This window comes from Sus scrofa, chromosome 4 (assembly GCF_054392235.1).
Source record: "Sus scrofa isolate SSC_HxYL_T2T_F1_AM1 chromosome 4, Sscrofa_HxYL_maternal_Yorkshire_Landrace_v2.0, whole genome shotgun sequence".
Taxonomy (NCBI): Eukaryota; Metazoa; Chordata; class Mammalia; order Artiodactyla; family Suidae; genus Sus; species Sus scrofa.
In genome coordinates, this window is record NC_139386.1 from 34,524,315 (window position 1) to 34,535,408 (window position 11,094).

Here is an 11,094-nt window from a genome sequence, read left to right on the forward strand (position 1 = left end):
ATCTGACTGGCATTCATGAGGACACAGGTTCGATTCCTGGCCTTGCTCAGTGAGTTAAGGATCTGGCATTGCCACGACCTGTGGTGTAGGTTGCAGATTCGGCTCAGATCCCCAGTTGCTGTGGCTGTGGTAAAGGCCAGTGGCTACAGCTCTGATTTGACCTTTGGCTTGGGAACCTTCATATGCCAAAGGTGCAGCCCTTAAAAAAAAAAAAAAAGGGCAAATTACTGCCCAACGTGAATGTTTTATGTTCCCTGCGTCATATCTGAAACCAGCCCATGTCCTCATTTCGATGCTTCCCCATCGTCTCTTCCTTTAACTTATTTCTGTCTCAAGAATGACTCATGGGCTGTGTCCAGGAGGGTCCAAGTTCAGGTGAACTCTGCTATCATGTGGTGAAAGCTGTACTTTTCCACTCATGAACTTTGGACTGAACTTCTGTGCCTTAAAGGAATTTTAGGGATTGAGAAAAGCAGATCGTGGAAATAAATCCTGAGGAGGCTGCCAACCATCCTGAACCCAAGCTGGCCCTTCCCCCACATCACAGGGATGTTGAGAAAGGGCCAGCCCTATGGCCACCCCACCATATGCTCTCCCCTCCCCCGCTTCTCTACTCTGACGCTGCTCCAGCAAAACCCCAACCACATTTCCTTGGGGAGTCACTTTCTCTCCAGTGCTTCCAGCCTCTGGAAAAGCACTTGCCCTCAACCCTCACTAGTCTCAGTTTCTGCTTTGACTGCTTTGTTTCAGTGCTAGGTCACATCACATGTCATGTCACACAATCATTTGGGTTTTTCTTTCTTCTTTTTTTGGTTGCCTGCGGGCATACAGAGTTCCCCGACCAGGGATCAGATCCCAGCTGCAGTTGCAACCTAAGCCGCAGGTGCGGCAATACCAGATCCTTTACACACTGTGCCTGCAGGGGATCAAACCTGTGTCTTAGCACTACAGGGACGCCATGGATCCTGTTGTGCCACAGTGGGAACTCCACAGAATCATTTGGGAAAAATAGTGCTTGAGGATGTCTACCACCAAAGCATCTTTTCCTGGGATTTGGTGGTGGTGGGGTATGAAATAGGGGCTGTGGGGGGCGGGGAGGGCGGGGGGTGGTTAGGGGTGTCTTACCACTCACCTGCCGTTCCTGCCATTCATCCTTCTCATGCCCACTGACTGAGCGGGGCTCCGAAGTGGGTTGAACCAAAAGACTGTCACACACTAGTGGATTGCAGTTATGTATTCAGTTTCCTAAGTTGTTGAGTAACAGGGACTGTGGGGAGGGGGACAGAAACACTGGAAGAGCTGCCTGGCTGGATACCTGACTTCTACTAGGTCCTGGGTTCCTACACTTTACAAAATCATCTTCCTACAGGAAAACCGGCTCCCACAGGGATAGCATGGGTTGCAGGGGTCACAGGGGTTGCAGGGGCTGCAGGGGCTGCAGGGGCTGCAGGGGTTGCAGGGGTTGCAGGGGTTGCAGGGGTTGCAGGGGCTACAGGGGTTACAGGGGTTGCAGGGAGACGTGCAAGGGTAGCAGGGAGACTCGATCTTGACACAGCTGCCGAGCCCATAGGAGTACGTCACGTCCTTCTCGTCCACACAAGGGGGCAAGCTGAACTCTTTGCAGATGTTCATGTAGCTGTACTTTTTCGATCCCAGGCAGTCGTATCTGTTCTCGCGCTCGGCTGACACACACACCTTTCCGTCCTTCACGCGAACCTTGACTTGATCAGGTTCAAAGCCGCACACGTTTACCGATCCTAAAATATTACTGCTACAGCAAGAGGAAGCCAGAATTCTATTTGTTGTTCTTCTTAATCTGGAATTTAGGATAAGGAAAGGGTTGGAGGAAGAAGTTCAGACCTGGGAATTCGGACGTAGCTTGACAAGCAATATTTTTACCTCTCTATAACAAACAAACAAAAACAGCAAAAAGAGGCAGAGCTTCCGTGCCTGTGCGTTTGCATCTCTCACAAGCATCCTATCTTAAGAAATCTATTTCTTGCCTATCACTTTGTCTCTCGCTGAATTCCTTAAAAAAAAGGAAATGCAAAAATACATTCTAGTCATAGTGAAAAGCCAAACTTTACAGAAGTGCGAAAAGTAAAAAACGACAGTCCTGTCACGTAAATTACACTCCCCCACAGGTAACCCGTTAACAACAGATGGATGCTTGGCTTTCCAGATCTTTGTCTTGTATTCGTCTATTTTGAATTTTCTTTTTTTTTTTTTCTTCCAGTTTTATTGAGATACAGTTGCCTCACAGCCCTGTATAAATTTAAGGTGTACAGCGTAATGATTTGATTTACCTGCATCATGAAACGATGATCACAATAACTTTAGTGACCATTCGTCGTCTGATATAGATCCAAAATTAGGAGGAGAAAAAGTTATTTTTGTAAGGAGAGCTCAGAATCTGCTCTCTTGACAACTTTCACGTGTCCGATGGTGCTGTTAACTGTGTGGTAGGGCGCATCCCTGGTACCTATTTATCTTACAACTGGAAGTTGGTACCTTTTGACCACTTTCATCCCATTTCCCCTTCCCTCCTCCCCACACCCTGGCCCTGTAAATCGGATCTCTTTTTCTTTCTTTCTTTCTTTTTTTTTTTTTTTTTTGCTTTTTAGGGCCTCACCTGTGGCTTATGGAGGGTCCCAGGCGAGGGGTCAAATTGGAGTTGCAGCTGCTGGCCACAGCCACAGCAATGCTGGATCCAAGCCATGTCTGGCACCTACATCACAGCTCACGGTAACACCGGATCCTTAACCCACTGAGCGAGGCCAGGGATCGAACCCCCAACCTCATGGTTCCTAGTCGGATTCGTTAACCATTGCGCCACAACAGGGACTCCTCAGATCTCTCTATCCATTTAGTTGGTTGGTTGCTTGGGTGTGTGTTTGTTTGAAGTGCATTGACTTACGACACTGTGTTAGCCCCTGGTGTATACCATGCGGATTTGATATTTCCATATGTTACAAAATGATCATTTTCTCTTGCATTTACATCCCAGCTCCTCCTCTTATTAGTTATGGAAACTTGCTTAGGCTCTTTAACCTCTCTGTGCCTCAGTTTCCTCATCTGTAAAATTGAGGTGATAATAGTAACCCACTTCTAGGGCTTTTGTGAGATTTAAATTAGTTACTAAATGAAAAGGGTCTATACGACTGCTTGGCACATGGCTAGGATGTTAGGACTTTCTTTTTCTTTCTTTCTTTTTTTTTTTTTTTTTTTTTTTTTGTCTTTTTGCCTTTTCTAGGGCCGCTCTCATGGCATATGGAGATTCCCAGGGTAATTGGAGCCATAGCCACCGGCCTATCCCAGAGCCACAGCAAAGCGGGATCCAAGCCGCATTACACCACAGCTCACAGCAGCGCCGGATCCTTAACCCACTGAGCAAGGCCAGGGACTGAACCCGAAATCTCATGGTTCCTAGTCGGATTCGTCAACCACTGAGCCATGATGGGAACTCCTCTTTCTTTCTTTCAAAGTCCCTGGGAAAGTGTTAGGCCATCAGAGACCTTGTTTCATTTAACCTTTGTAAGAACCCTATCATGCAGGTATAGTTGTCACCATTTTACAGATGGGGAGATGGTGACGGTGGTGAATGGCAGAGCTGAGATTCAAATCTAGACCTGTTAAATGCCAGGGTCATGATTTTAACCATCAGTCAGACTGTTATGAGGACCTCGACTCAGCCTCGGTGACCTGGCATCGGCCTTGCATACTCTGGGCTTGCTCAGGGCCCACTTTCTTTTCTAATTGCCTGATTCTTCCAAAGAGGATGTAATGTTCTGAAGTAGTCTTCTTTTATCTCTTTAACATTAAAAAAAAAAAGTGGGAGTTCCCTGGTGGTCAAATGGTTAGGATTCAGTGCTTCCAGTACTGTGGTCTGGGTTCAATCCCTGGTCTAGGAACTGTGATCTCACATCCAGCAGCTGCACACCATAGCCAGAAAATGATGATGATGATAAAGAAGATGATATGTTTTTTAAAAATATGTGTTTTAAGAGACTCTCTTGGTAAATCTTCTTTCATCTCCTGGCCTCCAAAGGGAGGTCTCAGCATGCGTGCTTTCTAGAAGCTCTTTGGCTTGAGGAGTCTGGACTCTTACTTGTGACTGACTTGAGGTACATTTTTAGTTCTTACTCTTTATGTTGAATTGTTATACATGTACCTCTTTTTGTTACTTAAGTTATACAAGTTCATTGTAGAAAGCTCAGAAAAAATAGATAAGCAAAAAGACACATTATTTTAAAAAAAATACCCATAAGCCCTCTTGCCTTGTGCAGGAGATAGATCTGGGAGGCAGATCTACAAGCCAAAGCTGGCTCCCAGGTCCATTTCCTCCTCTTAGCAATCTGCCCTTGGAGTATAAGTGTTTTTTTTTTCTTTGTCTTTTTAGAGCCGCACCTGCGGCACATGGAGGTTCCTAGGCTAGGGGTCAAACCAGAGCTGTAGCTGCTGGCCTACACCACAGCCACAGCAACATCAGATCTGAGCCACATCTGCAACCTACACCACAGCTCAGGGCAACACCAGATCCTTAACCCACTGTGTGAGGCCAGGGATCGAACGTGCAACCTCAAGTCCTATTTGGATTCGTTTTCACTGCGCCCCGACGGGAACTCCATTTTGTTCTTGTTTTTGCTTAGATTCCCCCTCTTCCTCTCTTCCTGTCACTCTGGCCCCCTCCCTCCTGCAGCAGCTGGACAGGGTCTCACAATTGTGGGTCTTCAGGAAATTGCCCCCAACGTCTTGGCTGGGTCCAGTTTCTTCTACCTTTTGCTTTTAGGTCAGGGGCTATCAGTGGGGATGAGCGAATTCAGGAGAGATTGCAGAAGCCTCATGGTACTCATCAGATTTAACTCTGAACTTGCAACCTGACTCCCGCCTGTCGATGTCCCCGTCACCCCATAGGGGATTTTCCTTGGTTCTGTGGAGTTCTGGGCAAAGGAAGATGGCCTGCTCTTCTCTTTATCATGAGCGTGGACCTTAGTCACAGTAAACAGAGGCAAGGCAGCCTCTTTGGTTGGTGGCAGAAAGCTGGGGAAAAGCCAGAGGGCAGTGCTGTCTGTCTGCCAGCCACTCTGGGCTGTTGCCTCTTCTCCCGACTGAAGCTGGATTTCACTTGAATGTGTGACCAGCTCCTGAAGGTGATTCTGCCCACAGCAAAGGTGAGCGATACAGCCTGCCTTTTGTTCTTCATGCAGGTATGAATCAGGTTCAGCCGGGTGACGAATAAGTAATGAGGACGACGAGAAGGCCTGTCTCTTCTCTGAATCGAATGGAGCCTGGCATTCCTCTCGTTTTCCTTGGCATACTGTCCTTTTTCTCCAAATGTTGACCCCTGCCCCTGGCCCAATAGGCTCGATTGTTCCTTTCCAACACATCTTTCCTTCTCTCTCCTCTCTTCTCCCTCTTGCCATTTCCTGCCTTGTCTCTCTCCTCCTGACTTTTGAATGAGACCAGAGCACAACACGGGTACATCTGAACACTTGCGGGGGTCATTCAAACACAGGTATCTGGACCCCACCCCCAAAGTCTTGACTCAGCCTGGCTGGGGAGGAGCCAAGAATTTGAATTTCTAACAAATTCCAGGTGATGCTGGCTGCGGATCACTCTAAGGATCACTGACCAGGTGGTTAAACACATGGATTCCAGACTCAGGCAAACCTGGCCTCAAGTCCCGGCTCTGCCATTTCCTGATCATCCAGACCACTACCCCTGACTCTGTTTCACCATCTGTAAGGAGGCAAAGCTATTATAAGGATTAGATTGAAGGCACATGCTGGGCACTTGGGTTCTGCTCAGTGAAGTGTAAGTCTCTTTATCATGCTGTACCAGGCTTACACAGCCCTCCCTGAAAGTCAAAGCTTTTACTGACCAAGCCCCAAGTCCTGTGTCATGAAACAGTAAGGTCAAATAATGGATGTGCATTTGGCCTGGATGGGCAGCAACTCCTACTCCTGCCACCCTGGGATGCCTAGACTCCGAGACCTATGGGCACCAAGACATCGTGATGAGAGGGGACCAAAGGGCCCAGGTCCCTTCCAGCTCTGTAGGGACACATAGGGAAATAGCAAGCTCTCTTCTCCGTGGCAATGCCAACCTGCCAGCCGCCGTAAAGCCCCCCAGATTCGTTTCTGCCCTCGGTGTGACTGTGCCCTGCTGTGCCCTGACCTATATGGGTCAGAGGATGGGGGATGGAAAGACTCCCCCCCCCCCGGGGTGGGGACCCAGGGAAGCACTGCTAGACCACAAAGAATGCACCCTGAAGGCTGACAGTGGCCCCTGACTCCCACTCCCACCCGCGCCCGCTCCCCCAGTGAGGGCGATTCTGTGAAAAGCATACTCAGAGCGTGAGGGAGAAATGAGAGGGCAAGTTTTTGAAGGTTTTAGAAGATGGTGCCCCTCCTGTAGGGAGTTTTAGGGGAACTTCTTGAGCCGCAAGCCGACCTCAGATACTTGGATGAGTGGAAGGAAGCAGAGTCTCAGGATTAGTTTCCAGGCCCCAGCAAAGGGCAGGTTGAGCCCACTGCCTCCCTAGGTGCAGCTGCAAATCAAGGTTCATTTGCGCATCAGGACTAGAGGCAGGCGGTAGAGATCCTAAACTCCTAAGGACAGGATTGAGGAGGGGCTGGCTTTGGTTCTGCCACTGGAGAACAGAAGACAGGGAGCCTACAAAGTGTGGGGTGAAGCCGGTGCCAACTTCCATCAGGCTGGTCGCATGGCTTCTTGTAAAGGAAACCAAATTCAGTTACTTCAATCTCTAGCAATCCGGAGGCGGAAGGAAGAGTCAGGGGAAAGGCTGGTGCTTGGGGTGCAAAAGGTGCTTTTGGGGGAAAAAGAATATTAAAAGAGCTGAAGAAATGCAAGTACTTACATGGGTCTCTACAGATGAAGATACGGCCAAGGTGTCTTTTGAAGCAGCTGCTCAGTTAAACAATGGAAAGAAATTGGACGTTCTTATGGAGTTCCCGTCGTGGCTCAGTGGTTAACGAATCTGACTAGGAACCATGAGGTTTCGGGTTCAATCCCTGGCCTTGCTCAGTGGGTTAAGGATCCAGTGTTGCCATGAGCTGTGCTGTAGGTCGCAGACACAGCTCGGATCTGGCATTGCTGTGGCTGTGGTGTAGACTGGCAGCTACAGCTCCAATTAGACCCCTAGCCTGGGAACCTCCATATGCCGGCCTGAAAAGCCAAAAAAAAAAAAAAAAGAAGAAGAAAGAAAAGAAACTGACCTTCTGTACCTGGTCTATAAACACTCCACACACACACACACACACACACACACACACACACACACACACACACACACACACACACACCACTCAAATAACACACACCAGGAAGGCTTAAAAGACTCCTGGCGGGAATTATACGCTCAGCCAAGCACCTTGCCTGTTATTAAAGGAAGACCCAAAGACAGCACACAGACTCTCACAAAGAAAGACAGTTCCAGGGAGGCCATGGCAACTCCAGGCCAAGGAATTCTACTGTCCCATTGGATGAAGAATCTTCTGGATAACACAGCTTGGCATCTGAAAAGGACATGTCATGACCTAACCAAACTGCTAGCTTTCTCTTTAAGGGGTAAGAGGTCCTGCGCCTATGATTTCTAAATGCTAAAAGCCTTGGGCAAGATTTCACACCGGGAGTGGTTTTGAAAAATTGAATCAACATAGTATTTCTGGATCTATTTAGTCATGGTTTGGGAGCTGAGAGATAAGAAAAAAGAGGCATTTTGCTGGAAAAAAATATTAACAGAGGGAGTCCTCTGGGATGAGAGCTGGATCAGCGTTTAACATTTTCATCCATATTCAGAAAACTGAATATTTGGGATTGCAGGTAATACTAAGCTTTTCAGGATAGTGAAGTGTCAAGCTGTCAGAATTAATAGGAGGGCTTCCCAGGGTGGTATAAATAGGAAGAAAAGTGGCTGGGCAGAAATATAAGAAGGCAGGCCTGAGGTCACTTCAGAAATGGACCCTGGGTTATCAGTTCGAAGAACCGGGAATTAATGTAAAGACATCAGCAGCTTGATGTACTCCCTCAGACAACAGAAAAAAAAAAAAATTAGCAAAAATACAGGCCTTGGAGTTCCCTTGTGGCACAGTGGGTTGAGGGTCCGGCATTGTCACTGCAGTGTTTTGTGTTAATGCTGTGGTGCGGGATCTTCCATGTGATACGGACACAGCCAGAAAACAAACAAACAAACAAAAAAACATCCAGGCCTTGTCAGGAAAATTATCACAATCCATAGAAAACATTACCTCTTGTATAAACAAGAATTAAGTATAAAGAGAATTAAGAATTGAATAAAGAGAATTAAGCTTGAAGTTGTATCTACAGCAGGTCATTCATTGTGTAGACTCCTGGAGGAGGCAGAGGGTGCCCAGGTGGTGAAGACCTTACCTGGAGGGTCCTGAGAGTAGGGACAGCCAGGAGACAGAAGCTGGGAGGACTTGGCTCAAGGGTATTCGAGTGTTCAGAGGCTCAGGGAAGTGGTCACAGACCTGCTCACAACTAACCCTTCATTGAGACCAAACATTTAAAAGAGAACCCCTGACTCACACTGCATGGCTTTTATGTAACTGGATACTCTAAGGAGTAAAAATTAAAAGTGGTTCAAGGTGAGTTTCAGACAGCAGAGGGAGGTCCATTTCTGACCTTGGGTGACTGATGACCTGCACAACAACTGCCCTGTCGCCCTTGGGAGTGAAGTATTACTGTCACTGTTTTCAAGGGTCTCATTCCTCTCTCCCTCCCTCCATCCACCCATCATGTTCTTTCTTCCTATCCATCTATCTATCTATCTATCTATCTATCTATCCATCTATCTATCTATCTATCTATCTATCTATCTATCTATCTATCATCTAATCTATTAGTCTATTAGATGAGAAGGATATTGTTTAAGGATACAAGCTGGCAACCAGTAGTCAAGTCCTAGAGAAATCTAATGCACAGTATAGTGAATATAGGCAATAAATACTGTATTGTAATTATCCAACTTGCTAAAAGACTAGAACTTAATTATTCCAGCCACTAAAAAGAAATGATAATTATGTAACATAGCAGCCGTGCTAATTATCATGACAATGGCAATAATATTACAATATATAAGTGTATCAAATTAACAACATTGTACACCTTAAATTTACGCAGTGGCATGTGTCAAATATAGTTCAATAAAAAGACCATCTATCTGTGCCCATCTTTTGAAAAATAGTAGCAGGAGTTCCCATCATGGCGCAGATGAAGCAAATCTGACTAGGAACCATGAGGTTGCGGGTTTGATCCCTGGCCTCACTTAGCGGGTCAAGGACCTGGCATTGCCATGAGCTGTGGTGTAGGTCACAGACAAGGCTCGGATCCTGCATTGCTGTAGCTGTGGTGTATGTTGGCAGCTGTAGCTCCAACTGGACCCCTAGCTTGGGAACCTCCGTATGCCGCACATGCGGCCCTGAAAAGCAAAAAAATTAAAATAATAAAAAATAGTAGTCTATTAAGTAGCTGTTCTGCACCTTGCCTGTCTCACTTAACATGACAATACTTCCAATGCTTCCTTGGTCCTCTTTACATCTACATATCATCTCGATGTATGGATATAACAATTATTTAACCAGAGGACAGTGCTTTCAACCACGTTTTTCATCATAGCAGCAGACTAAATAGCATATGTAGACAGAAGAAGAAAGCTTTCTTAGGTAAAAAATAAAATGTGATCAAAACCAAAAAATTTTAAAGTGCAATTAAAGTTACCCAATTCAATTCAAACTTTTTCAACTCTATTCTGAAATCTGGGTTCTCAGTTCTGTGGTTTATTTGCACAATCTTTACTGCAGTCGAAGGGGGAGGCAGACAATAAACTCAATTCCAGATGAATTTTAAATTGTCTAGAGTTGGAGAATAGGAGAAAGGATTTCCTGCAAAACCAAAGAAATGCCTCTATTGCTCAATTTGCTCCCCTGCTCGTAAAGCCTCTGGCAAACATTAAGGATTTGATCAATTATTATTACTTCTCCCATAGCCATTTCTGTGAGCCGAAGTATACTCAGATCACTTTACTCATAACCAGAAAAAATGTTTAGTTTGCCGCTTCCAATAGCTTTTTAATGACACCCCCTGTTTCTCTCCTTCATTAGAGCCACATTATTTATCACGTTGGCACTCCTGCTATAAGCCGAAAACAACCTTGCCAATCGACATCATTACACTGTCTTTTGAGAATCTTACAATTTCCGTCATGGACCCATTTCATCTTTCTTAAATCTTGGCTAAAGTCACCAGAGTCATTACTTGAACCCATCTCATCTTTGTTCAAGTACTGATTGTCCCCTCTCCTCCCGCCCCAACCCCACGCCATTCCAGCTTCGGAGGCTCCTATACCAATTAGAAAAATCTTAGGAAGTTCTCACTTGGCAAGCTCTCTCTTTTCATCTTCTATGGCTCGGATGGCTTTCCTCTCCAAACTTCTGAGAGACGGTCGAAGACAGTAAAGCTTGACATCACACAGGCAACACGGGTAGAGATCGCACAGCCCGCAGGAGCGGGATCGCTTTGAATAGCACAGGCAGTACGGGTACGGGTGCAAGTCACAGCAGCAATAAGGGTGCATGTATAGGTCGCACAGGCATCGCGTGCTGAATTCGTCGATGCATCTCAGCTGCCTTAGTTCTCTGTCCACCTTCTTTATGTCCCTTCTAACACTGTCCAAAAGGCAACTCAGTGCAGCCATTCCAGTCACACCTTATTGCTCTGTGAGTACCTGTGGAAAATGGCACTCGGGGGGAAAAAATTGTTCTAAGCTCTTCTCAGAAGTGTCTTTTAAAAATAAATGAGGCACGCATGGTTCACTTACTTTAAAGCTTGTGTTCTATGACCTCACTGCACTCTAAGTATGTCATAGTCTTTGGTTACCGTGTGAACCGTACACAGCCACAGTCTTCAGAGACTCTCCTTAGAGTCACAGGGCTGCTCTCAGAACCAAACTCATGCTGAGATTTCATTCCTGTTGAATTGGGATGGGTCCCCCCGCCCCCAAGCAGTCACAGGTCTTGGGGGTTCATTGGGCTAAATTTCCCTATCCTGGAA

The 11,094-nt window shown here is 46.4% G+C and overlaps 1 protein-coding gene across 1 annotated transcript; it reads right to left on the minus strand.

The window, feature by feature from the left end:
- Positions 1-1,263: 1,263 nt before the first annotated feature.
- Positions 1,264-10,800, minus strand: ODF1 (outer dense fiber of sperm tails 1; the record flags this gene model as incomplete). Its single annotated transcript, NM_214255.2, is given in 2 exon segments — positions 1,264-1,816; positions 10,419-10,800. Coding segments are annotated over 2 exon segments (789 nt in total). The 3' UTR covers positions 1,264-1,347.
- Positions 10,801-11,094: the final 294 nt, after the last annotated feature.